Source organism: Ceratotherium simum, chromosome 5, assembly GCF_057802395.1.
Source record: "Ceratotherium simum simum isolate JZ-2026a chromosome 5, ASM5780239v1, whole genome shotgun sequence".
Classification (NCBI taxonomy): Eukaryota; Metazoa; Chordata; class Mammalia; order Perissodactyla; family Rhinocerotidae; genus Ceratotherium; species Ceratotherium simum.
The window spans coordinates 83,898,430-83,910,627 of record NC_141904.1 but is presented as its reverse complement, the minus strand read 5'-3'; the positions used below and the strand labels follow the sequence as shown (position 1 = coordinate 83,910,627).

Sequence of the window (12,198 nt, the reverse complement as noted above, 5' to 3'; positions counted from 1 at the left end):
CTTTGGTTCTAGGTGTCAGTAATTAACACTGTGGACACCTCCCACGAGGACATGATTGTAAGTATTCCCTTAGCGCTCCCTCCCACACTGTGGACATGGGCATTTCTGTGGGAGGGAAACATTTCTGTTGATCATTCATGAATCCAGTGTAGCTTTGCAGCCTTTACCAGTTAGGCTGTAGCCTCAGGGGTATGGTCAGCCTCCCAGCAGCACCCTGTGGGTTGGCAGGGCTGTGGCAGTCTGGTCACTCTCTGGTGGGAGGAACGTAGGATTAGTTTATAGCTCAAAGCCCTCAGTCTTCTGGCCAACAAAGTAACCTGCTCTGCGATAGAAGCTGAGTGGGTATAGGTTTGACAATAGTCTTCCCACCTGTCTTCTTCCTGCGGCCACTTCTTAGCCCCATTGGAAAGGGGGTTAAAAGAACAGAGAGGAGGAAGATGACTCAGTACAAATGCAGAGGTCAGGCACAGCGAGAGCCCAAGGCAGAGCCAGGTAGGACCACCACAGACACCCTTTGACCCAGAAGACATTAACTGAGGGCATTTCCGAGAGGCAAACACAAGGCTCAGTATAAGAGGACAGGGCCGTGGAGAAGGTCCAGAGGTTAAAGTCTCCAGCAGCAAAGATGCAGACTCGGTGTCATGCAGGGCCCAGCAGTCCAGGCAGCCTTACAGCCTTTTATCCCAGAGTTCCTGCCCTCACAGCCTGCCCACCGGTAGTTGCTTTTGGGCTTCTGAGGGGTTGCCTGGTCTCAGAGTTGTATATGTTCCCTGGATGCAGTCATGTGTGGTCTAGCTGTAAGACCACACCTCCTTGGAGATAGGGTGGCACCATGGATAAGAAAATCCAACTGGAGACTCCCTAACCAATCTCTTAACTTTTCTGAGCCAGCCTTGATTTCCTTATAGCTAAAATGGGAAAAATAATGGATATGCTACCTACTTGTGTGGGTTCAGTTTGAGGAAAAGATCAGGCAAAGTAGTAATGACTGACATCTGCATGCTCACTAAGTGTCAGACTCCGTGCCAAATGCTTTTCATTCAGTGCCTCATTTAACCTTCATAACAACCCTTGAAGCAGATGCCGTCATTAGCCCCATTTAAAGATAAGGAAACCGAGGTTCAAGGGGATTAGGTAATTTTTCCAAGGTTGCACAGCAGATAAGCTAAAGAGATAGCATTTAAATCTCTTAGGTGCTGTGCCCTGCTTCCTCCCCAAGTGTGTGATAGCGCTCTGCAGGAGAAGTGCTTCAGAAGTATACTTGTGGAGAAGGTCTGTCTTAACACCTGCACTGCCTGCCTTCCAAGAAGCCAAGACCTGGAATAGTGGAGGGGGTTGACTTCCAAAGAAGAGTCGGGATGCTTTCCTTAGGTAGGGAGGTGAGGAAAGAATGTTGAAGCAGGCGGGATGATTGCTTCCGTTGAAAGAGTATAACTGCTCCTGATGACTGAAAAAGTGACAGCTGATAGTTCCTGAAACCCACAAGGTGGGACAGCCAAGGAAAGTGCCATCTGTTGGACTAGGCAGGGCCAGCAAACAGAAGGGACCAGTATGTTCAGTGGGGCAGCACGCATAGTGGCTCAGAGGAGCCATCGCCCAGATGGACAAGGAGCTACGGGCAGGGGCCAACCCTAGGTCTGGATGGCCTGTCAGCATCAAGGAAGTCGGTTCATCAGTGGTGGGACCATTGAGTTTTAAGGCATGGGTGGAGAGTCTGGGTGCTGGGTACACTACTAGGAACAGGTCGAGTAGAGACCCAGGAATAAAGGTCCACAAAGGATCCAGGGCCGTGCATGGAGGAAGGAGCCCAAATGTCTGAATGGAAACCTGTGTCCAAGCCAGATATGCATCATGGAGGACCTGATTGGGGCCTACAGGCAGTCAGACACCTGCTCCTTTGGGTCAGCATTAGCCCTAGGTTCTGGGGCTGAGCTAAACCCCCAAGTATCTTCCCTAGTAGCCCACGGAGCCTCAGAACACGGTGGGGCCTGAGAAAGGAGGAAGAGGAGAGAGGCTAGGCCAGCTTTTTATTCTCCCATACCCACCCTACAGAACATGATTGGAAAGGACTTCCTCTGTGTGTGAAGGGTCTGAAAGCAGCTGAGTATGGTTTTTCTTGTCCCTTTCAGAAAGACACTGCCTGTCAGAGAAGTGAGAATGTTGACCTGCTAGCTTCCTGACTAATTGTGATGATTCTTTGAGGGTAGATGAATTTCATCTAGATTCTGGTCCAAATGAGACTCTCTGTCCTGGTGACTGCCCCCACCCGTCCCCATCCACCCAGCCTGCAGGCTTCCCGAGCTGTCCTCCCTTTGCAGCACGATGCCCAGATGGACTACTATGGCACCCGCTTGGCAACCTGCTCATCAGACAGGTCCGTCAAAATCTTCGATGTGCGCAACGGAGGGCAGATCCTCATCGCTGACCTCAGGGGGTAAGTGGAGGGCAAGGTCTCAGAATGGTTGGGCTTCTCAGACGTGACGGGAAAGACTGAGAGCCCAGATCAGAGCAGCCCACAGTGCAGTTAGGAGGGGTCCCGGGCTGATGGATCCAGGAGTGAATCCCAGCTCTGCTACCCAAATACCCACTAGAATACCTTGGGCGAGAGAGTTAGTATACCTCTTGGAGCTTTCACCTGCTCACCCTCAAAACAGGCTGATGCTGCCTCCTCCCAGACAGAGCCTGCTCGCAGCAAGCCTTCAGTAGCTACTGCCACTTGTAAAAATGGGAAACTACGTTTTTTTTTTTTTTTTTTACAAGTTTAGCCAGATGATCTCAATTGTCTCTCAAGGGAGGTAATGTAAGAATAATGTTAATGTAAGAGTGTACTAGTAATTATATAATCCCGTAATTCTGCCTGTTTGCCCATGGCAGGTATTCGGTGAATATTTACAAACGTTTGACTTACCCTTCTCCCTACTGAGGTTCTTAAGATCCTGGCTCTCGTTCTTATGGCCACATCTCTACTGCTTTTCCTCAGTTCACTGCCTTTCAGATTGATGCAGGTTCTTAACCTGGTTCCACAGATCTCCAGGGGTTCTGTGGATAGAATTCAGGGGTTGGTGAACTGGAGCCAGGAAGAAAAGTTACATCTTTATTTTCAGTGACTCTGATATTTAGCATTTCCTTCAATTATGGACATAGGCCAGAAACCACAGTAGTTTCATGGTACCTGTCACTTTGTTACCAGTAGAAGTCACATATCTTCATATCACATTACAGTTGTAGCTATCTCAAAATAGCGTTTGTGCTCATCACTACTTTGAAATTAGAGTGGTTATTAGACCTGCCACTAGAGTTGGTTACTAAATAGCTTAACAAAGAAGCACACATGTCACTATATCATAAAGTGTTCTTTAACGGTTTGATAACTGTATTTCAACATAATTGGGTTTCCTTTATAATCCTAGCTGTATGTATGTTATCCATTATTCTGAGAAGGGGCCATAACCTTCACTAGACTGCACAAGAGAGATTAAGAAGCCCTGACAAGTAGGTGCTCAGTACACATTTGTTAACTGAATTAAGACATAACTAGGGCCGGCCCCGTGGCTTAGTGGTTAAGTGTGGGCGCTCCGCTACTGGCGGTCCGGGTTCGGATCCCAGGTGCGCACCGACGTACTGCTTCTCCGGCCATGCTGAGGCCGCGTCCCACATACAGCAGCTAAGAAGGATGTGCAACTATGACATAGAATTATCTACTGGGACTTTGGGGGAAAAAAAAAGGAGGAGGATTGACAATAGATGTTAGCTCAGAGCCAGTCTTCCTCAGCAAAAAGAGGAGGATTAGCATGGATGTTAGCTCAGGGCTGATCTTCCTCACACACACAAAAAAGACATAACTAAGTCAGTAGCCACTAGCGGAGATGGGCCTAGAAGTTCCCCTTTTCCTGAGTGTCAAGAATCGAGTGACTGAAGAGCCAAATGCCACTTTTCCTGAGCAGCAGCCCCTGGCTGAGCAGAGAGCTGCCAGGGTGAGGCTTGGCTGCCAGCACTGGCAGAGGCGGTCATGTCTGCTGTCACTCAGTCCTTTCTGATTTGTGTTTTTCTTACGCTCAAAGGGTGTGAATTATCGGAGGGATACAAAATTCACACTGTCTTCCCTAGACCAAGAGACAGCCCCAGTAAAGAACCCAACACAGGGTACATGCTCAGACAATACTTACAGGTGAATGCATAAAGATCAGATGAGAAGAGAGAGACATGCCTTAGGAACAAATTAAAAGAGTAGTGGAAAATATCGAAATGAAACAGACACTGCCTCCTCAAGAAGTTGACCATCTGGAAGGATGAATAGTAATTCATTCTACAAATTCTCACTGAGCTCTTGTGGGTGCAAACCCTAGATTGATCCATGACTGTGCTGATGGCAATAGGTGTAGGTGGTGCTGGCTGCACTCTGGGGCAAGTGAGTGTTCTGTGAGTCAGGACGGAGAGGCTGACTTAGAGTCCTGACTCGCTCTCGAAGTCTCTGTGACCTCCCTGGGCCTCAGGGTGCTCACTGCCTAGTGAAGGTCCCTTTTGGCAGTGGCATTCTGCAGCTCTCCCTTTTGAAATTCTTAGGTAGTTCTGTCTTGAGACCATATCTCTGCCTACGAAGGAAGCCATTCAGTTCTGTCCAGAGTAGTGGCTGGCAGAGCACAGTGGGTTCCTCTGGCCCATCTGAGCAGCCTCTCCCCTTGCAGTCATGAGGGTCCGGTGTGGCAAGTGGCCTGGGCCCACCCCATGTATGGCAATATCCTGGCATCCTGCTCCTATGACCGGAAAGTCATTATCTGGAAAGAGGAAAATGGCACCTGGGAGAAGACGCACGAGCACACAGGACACGACTCCTCAGGTACACTGAGTGTGGCAGGGCAAGGTGGGTGGGGCCTCGGGGGAGAGAGACCTCAGTCCTGGCCGGTCGCCTGGTTCCTTGTCCCTTGTGATGCTCCTCATTTGTCCCTTGGGCTTTGGTTGGCCTTTCTGCTAGTCTATCCACATTGGAGGGAAGGCCTTAAGACCTGAAGCCAGTCCAAAGCAAAATGAGAAAAGCAGAGAGAACACACTGAGTTTTTTAAAAGCTTTATTCATTTTAAGTACTGGCCTTTATTCTCCGATTGTTGCCCATCCTGCTTTTTGTTAAGGTAGATGTGTTTATGAAATGATGATATTGGTAGGTAATGGGTTTTTTAAATCTCCTTAATTGACAAAATTATAACTTGCCCCTGGTGATCCCTGCAATTTTTTTTGGAAATTTAGTAAAATGGTAAATCTGGGAAAAGAAAGTGTACTCACTGTGCCTCCCTCCTTCCTGCAGTAAACTCTGTGTGCTGGGCCCCCCATGACTACGGCCTGATCCTAGCCTGTGGGAGCTCTGATGGGGCCATCTCCCTGCTGACCTACACTGGGGAGGGCCAGTGGGAAGTGAAGAAGATCAACAATGCTCACACTGTAAGTCCAGACCCTGCCTGCGTGGAGGGGGTACTCTGCTGCCTTGCCATGTGTCTCCTGTGGACTCCCTAGAGAGTGGCAGGAGTAGTGTCGCTGCTGTGCAGTGAGCCAGGGAGGGGGCTGCTGATCAGACATGCTTGGTAGAGTAGCTTTGAGCCACTTTGCTCTGAAGCCAGACAGAAGCTGCATCCAAGGAAGCCAGGCTACACCAGCCTCATTCAGCCCAGGGCAGGGGTTGGCACTGGTTCCTCCTTGCAAGCTCCCAAGTTGAGGAGGGCCAGGGCACTGGCAAGGTGGCAGCAGCAGCCTGCCTACCTGCCACCTTTGCAATGGACACCTCAAGTTGACATGCCTTGCAGTGGTCATTGGGACCCCCTAGAACTGAGTGGTGTTATAAAAAGCATGATAGGAGTTTAGTTCCCTGTACTAGTTACTGGACGTTAAGGTTGAAACAGTCAAGAAAGCACTGTGGACAGGGGGGACATCTTAGATTTCTTGAGCCCCTACTGTGTGTCATGTAATCCCCACAAACATTTGTGAATGAAAGGAGAAACTAACATGTAAAGATTTGCAAGGTAAGCAGTCTTATTCCCATGTTATGATGAGGCAAGTGAGGCTCAGAAAAAGTGACTTAGAGAAGGTACTGTGTTGGGGTTAGAACCCTGGAACCTGTGTGCCTTCTCCACACAGCAGTTCCAACTTTGATGGCTCCAGGCGTGTCTGAAATTTACCCAGATGGAAGCTTAAAGTCAGTAGCCCCCAAGCTTGACACTGTACTTTTGCAGTTCTCAAATTCAGGGGATCCACAGCTTGTCCAGCCCTCAAGGCCCCAGGAGCCTGTCTCAGGGTCTTGTTACGTGGGCCCTGTGATCCCCATCTGCTGACTGACTTGCAAAAATGAACAGGCTGAGAGGCTCCTGGGAAGATGGTGGGGAGTGGCATCATGGTTTTTCAGTCTTTCCACATCTTTACATAAAAACCGAGAGCACAACTAGGTAGCAAAACCAAAACCTCATGAACAACATTTACAACAAAACTGTAACAAGGTATTACCACAAACTCCAAAATACAAGCAGAGAGGACTGTACCGCCAACGACCATGAGACTGCATGGTACTGGTGTCTCAGTAGAGGAAGAAGGAAGCAGTGGGGTTCCTTATAATAGACCTGAGAAGAGGAGGACCCCAAAATAGCCAACAAGTATTCACTGGAAAGCATAGCTGGCCAGTTTGAGAACAGCAGTTGAAACTGGGAGAAATTTTGTGTTTTTGTTTTTAACTTTTTTTTTAATTAAGATATAATTCACATATAAAATTCACCCTTTTTTAAAGTATATAGTTCCATAGTTTTTAGTATATTCACAAAGTTGTGCAACTATCACCACTATCTAATTTCCAGAACTTTTTCATCACCCCAAAAAGGAAACCCCATTAGTAGTCACTCTTCACCCTACCCTACCCCCAGCCCTAGGCAACCACTAATCTACCTTCTGTCTCTATGGATTTGCCTATTCTGGACATTTCCTATAAATGGAATCAAACAATATGTGGTCTTTTGTGACTGGCTTCTTTCACTTACCATGTTTTCAAGATGCATCCATATCACAGCATATATCAGTGCTTCGTTCCTTTTTATGGCTCAATAATATTCCATTGTGTGAATATACACATTTTATTTAGCCATTCATCAGTTGATGGACATTTTCAGCTATTATGAATTACTGCTATATACACATTCATGTGTAAGTTTTTTGTGAACATTTCGATTTTCTTGGGTATATACCTGGGAGTAGAATTGGTGAGTCATATGGAAACTTTATGTTTAACTTTTTGAGGTACTACTAAACTGTTTTCCAAATTAATTGCACCATGGTACAATCCTACCAGCAATATATGAGGGTTTCAGTTTGTCCACATCCTTGCCAACACTTGTTGTCATCTGTCTTTTTGATTATAGCTATCCAAGTGGGTGCGAAGTGGTATCTCATTGTAGTTTTGATTTGCATTTCTCTAATGAGTGATGATGTTGAGCATCTTTTCACATGCTTAATGGCCATTTGTATACCTTCTTTGGAGCACTGACTGGGAGGGGTTTTGCACTATATCATACCAGGTGAGTGCAAGGGGCCCACTGTAAGAAAGATTAAAGGGGCTTGGAGAAATCTGACCTTATGACCCACCAGGGCTTGCCTCCATGACAGGGCCCCTCGTGGGGAGAAACTGCTGGGAGTGAAGTCAAAATTGAGCCAGAGAGGTGCACAGGAAAACAAGAGAGGACGTAGACCAAGGTGGGGGAGGGGAAGAGAGCCTGGAAATCTCGAAAGCTATCACATTTGTTAACACTACACAAAAACAGAGACTTCTGAACTTAGAAAGGCTTTCCTGAGCCTCACTTTATTAGGAAAACTAATCTTACATAAAAATAACAGAAAAGTATTTGAGGTGAAATCATATACAAAGTCTTCCTTGTCAGAAAAATAAAAAATACACAGAATAACATCCCTACAAGCAATGAAAGAAAGACATGCCCACAAAACAGAACCAAACTGTCACCCATTATTTCAAATCAAGCTAAGAGACATTTTTTAGTACAGCTGAAATTTATACAATGTTATAAACCAATGTTACTTCAAAAAAAAAAAAAATTAGAACTTAAAATACATGCGAAAGACATGTATAGAAAAAAACTAGAATACTATACACAAAAAAGTTAACAGTGACTATTGATGGAGAGTAAAAGAGTAGACTATTTTAACTTTATTCTTTGGACTTTTATCTAGTTTCCAGATTTTATACAATGAATGCATATTACTTGGACAATCAGAAAGAAATTACATGAAAAAAAGTCAAACAAAATATGTAAGTGACTACACTTGGGAAAACCTGCAAATGTTTCTGTATCTTTCTTAAAAAAAAAAAAAGACTTTTTAAAAATGATATGACATGAAAAAACAGCATAAATCAAAATTAGAGAAACAGAAATGATGGGGCCGGCCCAGTGGCGCAAGCAGTTTAGTGTGCGTGCTCCACTTCGGTGGCCCAGGGTTCGCAGGTTCGGATCCCAGGCGTGCACCTACGCACCACTTCTCAAGCCATGCTGGGGCGGCGTCCCATATAAAGTAGAGGAAGATGGGCACAAATGTTAGCCCATGGCCAGTCTTCCTTAGCAAAAAGAGGAGGATTGGCAATGGATATTAGCTCAGGGCTGATCTTCCTCACAAAACAAAAACAAAAACAGAAATGAGGTGACAACTCAAGAAAGAATTAGAAATAAAAAATTATTTCAGAAATAAAGACAACTTAGAAGGAATACAAAAGCAAATAAACACAACAGATAATGCCCTAAGAGAAATAGAGTGTGAAAAAGAGGAAAATTTCTTTTCTTTCTTTTTTTTTTTTTGTGAGGAAGATCAGCCCTGAGCTAACATCCGTGCTAATCCTCCTCTTTTTGCTGAGGAAGACTGGCTCTGAGCTAACATCTATTGCCAATCCTCCTCCTTTTTTTTTCCCCAAAGCCCCAGTAGGTAGTTATATGTCATAGTTGCATATCCTTCTAGTTGTTGTAAGTGGGACACGGCCTCAGCATGGCCGGAGAAGCGGTGCGTCGGTGCACGCCCGGGATCCAAACCTGGGCCGCCAGTAGTGGAGCGCGCGCACTTAACCGCTAAGCCACTGGGCTGGCCCAGGAAGATTTCTTAAATCAAAAAAATGAAAAGGGGCCGGCCCGGTGGCGCAAGTAGTTAAGTGCACGCGCTCCGCTGCAGCAGCCCTGGGTTCGCCGGTTCAGATCCCGGGCGTGCACCAAAGCACTGCTTGTCGAGCCATGCTGTGGCAGCGTCCCATATAAAGTAGGGGAAGATGGGCGTGGATGTTAGCTCAGGGCCAGTCTTCCTCAGCAAAAAGAGGAGGATTGGTGTCAGATGCTAGCTCAGGGCTGATCTTCCTCACAAAAAAAAAAATGAAGAGAGAAAAAGGTTTTGAGAAAAAGTGAAGACAGGCAAAGATCAAACATATGAATAATGAGAGTCCTTGAAGAAGAAAACAGAACAAATACTGAAAACTATCTTAAAATTAAAAACAAAAAGATTTGAAACTACATATTGAAGGAGCATACACTACACTTAAGAATATCAACCCAGAATTCACCAGCCAAAGGACATAATTCTAGTAAGATTACTGGGCTTTAAAGAAAAAGAAAAAAATCCTTTGGGTATCTAGGAAAAAAGAGCCATGTGACTTATAAGGAAAACAGATTATTGTCAGAGTTTTCAACAGCAATGATCCGTGCATAAGAAAAAAGAACCGAGTTACAATACTCACGGAAAGAATGGGTGAGCCAAGGATTTATAACCAGCAAAATTGACTTTCAAGTTCACACACAGTCTCATACACAAAATTTCATAGCAGCCCTAATAGCCCAAAACTGGAAATAATCCACATGTGCATCAACAGGTGAATGGATCAACAAATGGTGGTATATCCATACTATAGAAATGCTACTTAGCAATAAAAAGAAACAATACTGATACACAAGAAGAATGAATTTTAAAGTTATTGTCCTGAGTGAAAAAAATCAGACAAAAAAATACATACTATGATTCCATTGATCTAAAATTCCAGTAATAGCAGATCAGTGGTTGCCGAGTTTGGGGGTGGGGGGGGTGGGGATGTGGAGAGATGGATTACAAAGGGACCTGAGGAAACTTTTGAGAATGATGGATATGTTCATTATCTTTTTTTGCAATAAAATACTATGTTTTTATTTATTTATTTATTTATTGAGGAAGAATGGCTCTAACATCTGTTGCTAATCTTCCTCCTTTTTTCCTTTTTCTCCCCAAAGCCCCAGTAGATAGTTGTATGTCATAGTTCTACATCCTTCTAGTTGCTCTGTGTGTGACGCTGCCTCAGCGTGGTTCGATGAGTGGTGAGTAGGTCCGTGCCCAGGATCTGAACCAGTGAACTTCAGGCCGCCGAAGCAGAGCACACGAACTTAACCACTGTGCCACCAGGCCGGCCCCCGTTTTATTTTTTTATTGAGGTATTATTATGATATGCACCATTGTTAGTTTCAGGTGTTCAACATAGTGATTCGAAATTTGTATGCATTGTGAAATGATCACCACAATAAGTCTAGTTAACATCTGTCACCATACAGAGTTACCAAAAAAAATTTTTTTTCTTGTGATGGGGACTTTTAGGATCTGCTCTCTTAGCAACTTTCAAATATGCAATCCGGTATTATTAACTATAGTCACCATGCTGTACATTACATCCTCGTGACTTATTTATTTTATAACTGGGAATTTGTACCTTTTGACCCCCTTCACACAGTTTGCCATTCTCCTCCCCCCACCTCTGGCAACCACCAATCTGTTCTTTGTATCTGTGAGTGTTTGGGGGTTTTTGTGTTTTTTGTTTTTTTTCTGTCTGACTTATTTCACTTAGCATAACGCACTCAAGTTCCATCCATGTTGTCACAAATGGCAAAATTTCATTCTTTTTTATGGCTGAATAGTATTCCATTGTATATATATACCACATCTTCTTGAGCCATTCATCCATCAATGGACACTTAAGTTTTCCCATATGTTGGCTATTCTAAATAATTCTGCAGTGAACATGGGGTGCATGTATAGTTTTGAATTAGTGTTTTCATTTTCTTCAGATAAATACCCAGAAATGGAATTGCTGGATCATATGGTAGTTCTGATTTTTTGAGGAACCTCCATACTGTTGTCCATAGTGGCTGCACCAATTTACATTCCACCAGCAGAGCACAAGCGTTCCCTTTTATCCACATCCTCACCAGTGTTTGTTATCTCGTCTTTTTGATGATACCTATTCTAACAAGCATGAGGTGATATCTCATTGTGATTTTGATTTGCATTTCCTTGATGATTAGTGATGTTAAGCATATTTTCATGTACTTGTTGACTATCTATCTGTATGTCTGCTTTGGAGGAATATATATTCATGTCCTCTGCCCATTTCTAATTGGATTGTTTGGTTTCTTTTGCTAGAGTGTATGAGTTCTTTTATATTTTGGATATTAACGCCTTATAGATATGTGATTTGCAAATATTTTCTCTCATTCAGTAGGTTGTCTTTTCATTTTGTTGATGGTTTTCTTTGCTGTGCAGAAGCTTTCTAGTTTGATCTAGTCCCACTTGTTTATTTTTGATTTTGTTGCCTTTGCTTTTGGAGTCAGATCCAGAAAATCATGGCCAAGGCTGATGTCAAGGAGCTTACTGCCTGTGTTTTCTTCTAGCGGTTCTATGGTTTCAGGTCTTATGTTCACATCTTTAATCCATTTTGAGTTAATTTTTGTGTATGGTATAGGATAGTGGTCCAGTTTCATTCTTTTGCATGTGGCTGTCCAGTTTTCCCAACACCATTTATTGAAGAGACTGTCCTTTCCCCACTGTATATATTCTTGGCTCCTTTCTCATAAATTAATTGACCATATGTGTGTGGGTTTATTCCTGGGCTATCTGTTCTGTGCCATTGATGTAGTTGCCTGTCTGTATGCCAGTACCATACTGTTTTGATCACTGTAGCTTTGTGATATAGTTTGATTTTGAAATCAGGGAGCATGATGCCTCCAGCTTTTTTGTTGTCTCTCAAGATTGGTTTTGCTGTTTGGGGTCTTTTATGGTTCCCTGCAAATTTTAGGATTGTTTGTTCTGTTTCTGTGAAAAATGCCATCTCTTTTTTTTTTTCTTAGTCTAGTTAAAAATTTGTCAATTTTGTTTATCCTTTCAAAG

At 44.1% G+C, this 12,198-nt stretch overlaps 1 protein-coding gene across 1 annotated transcript in view; it reads left to right on the top strand.

The window, feature by feature from the left end:
* The window catches only part of SEC13 (SEC13 homolog, nuclear pore and COPII component), a 32,420-nt gene that overhangs the window by 2,501 nt on the left and 17,721 nt on the right, over nucleotides 1-12,198 (top strand). The window contains exons 2-5 of the mRNA XM_004443591.3: nucleotides 13-57; nucleotides 2,319-2,434; nucleotides 4,686-4,837; nucleotides 5,300-5,433. Coding sequence (XP_004443648.1) covers nucleotides 13-57; nucleotides 2,319-2,434; nucleotides 4,686-4,837; nucleotides 5,300-5,433 — 447 coding nt within the window. The remainder of the gene's footprint in view (nucleotides 1-12; nucleotides 58-2,318; nucleotides 2,435-4,685; nucleotides 4,838-5,299; nucleotides 5,434-12,198) is intronic.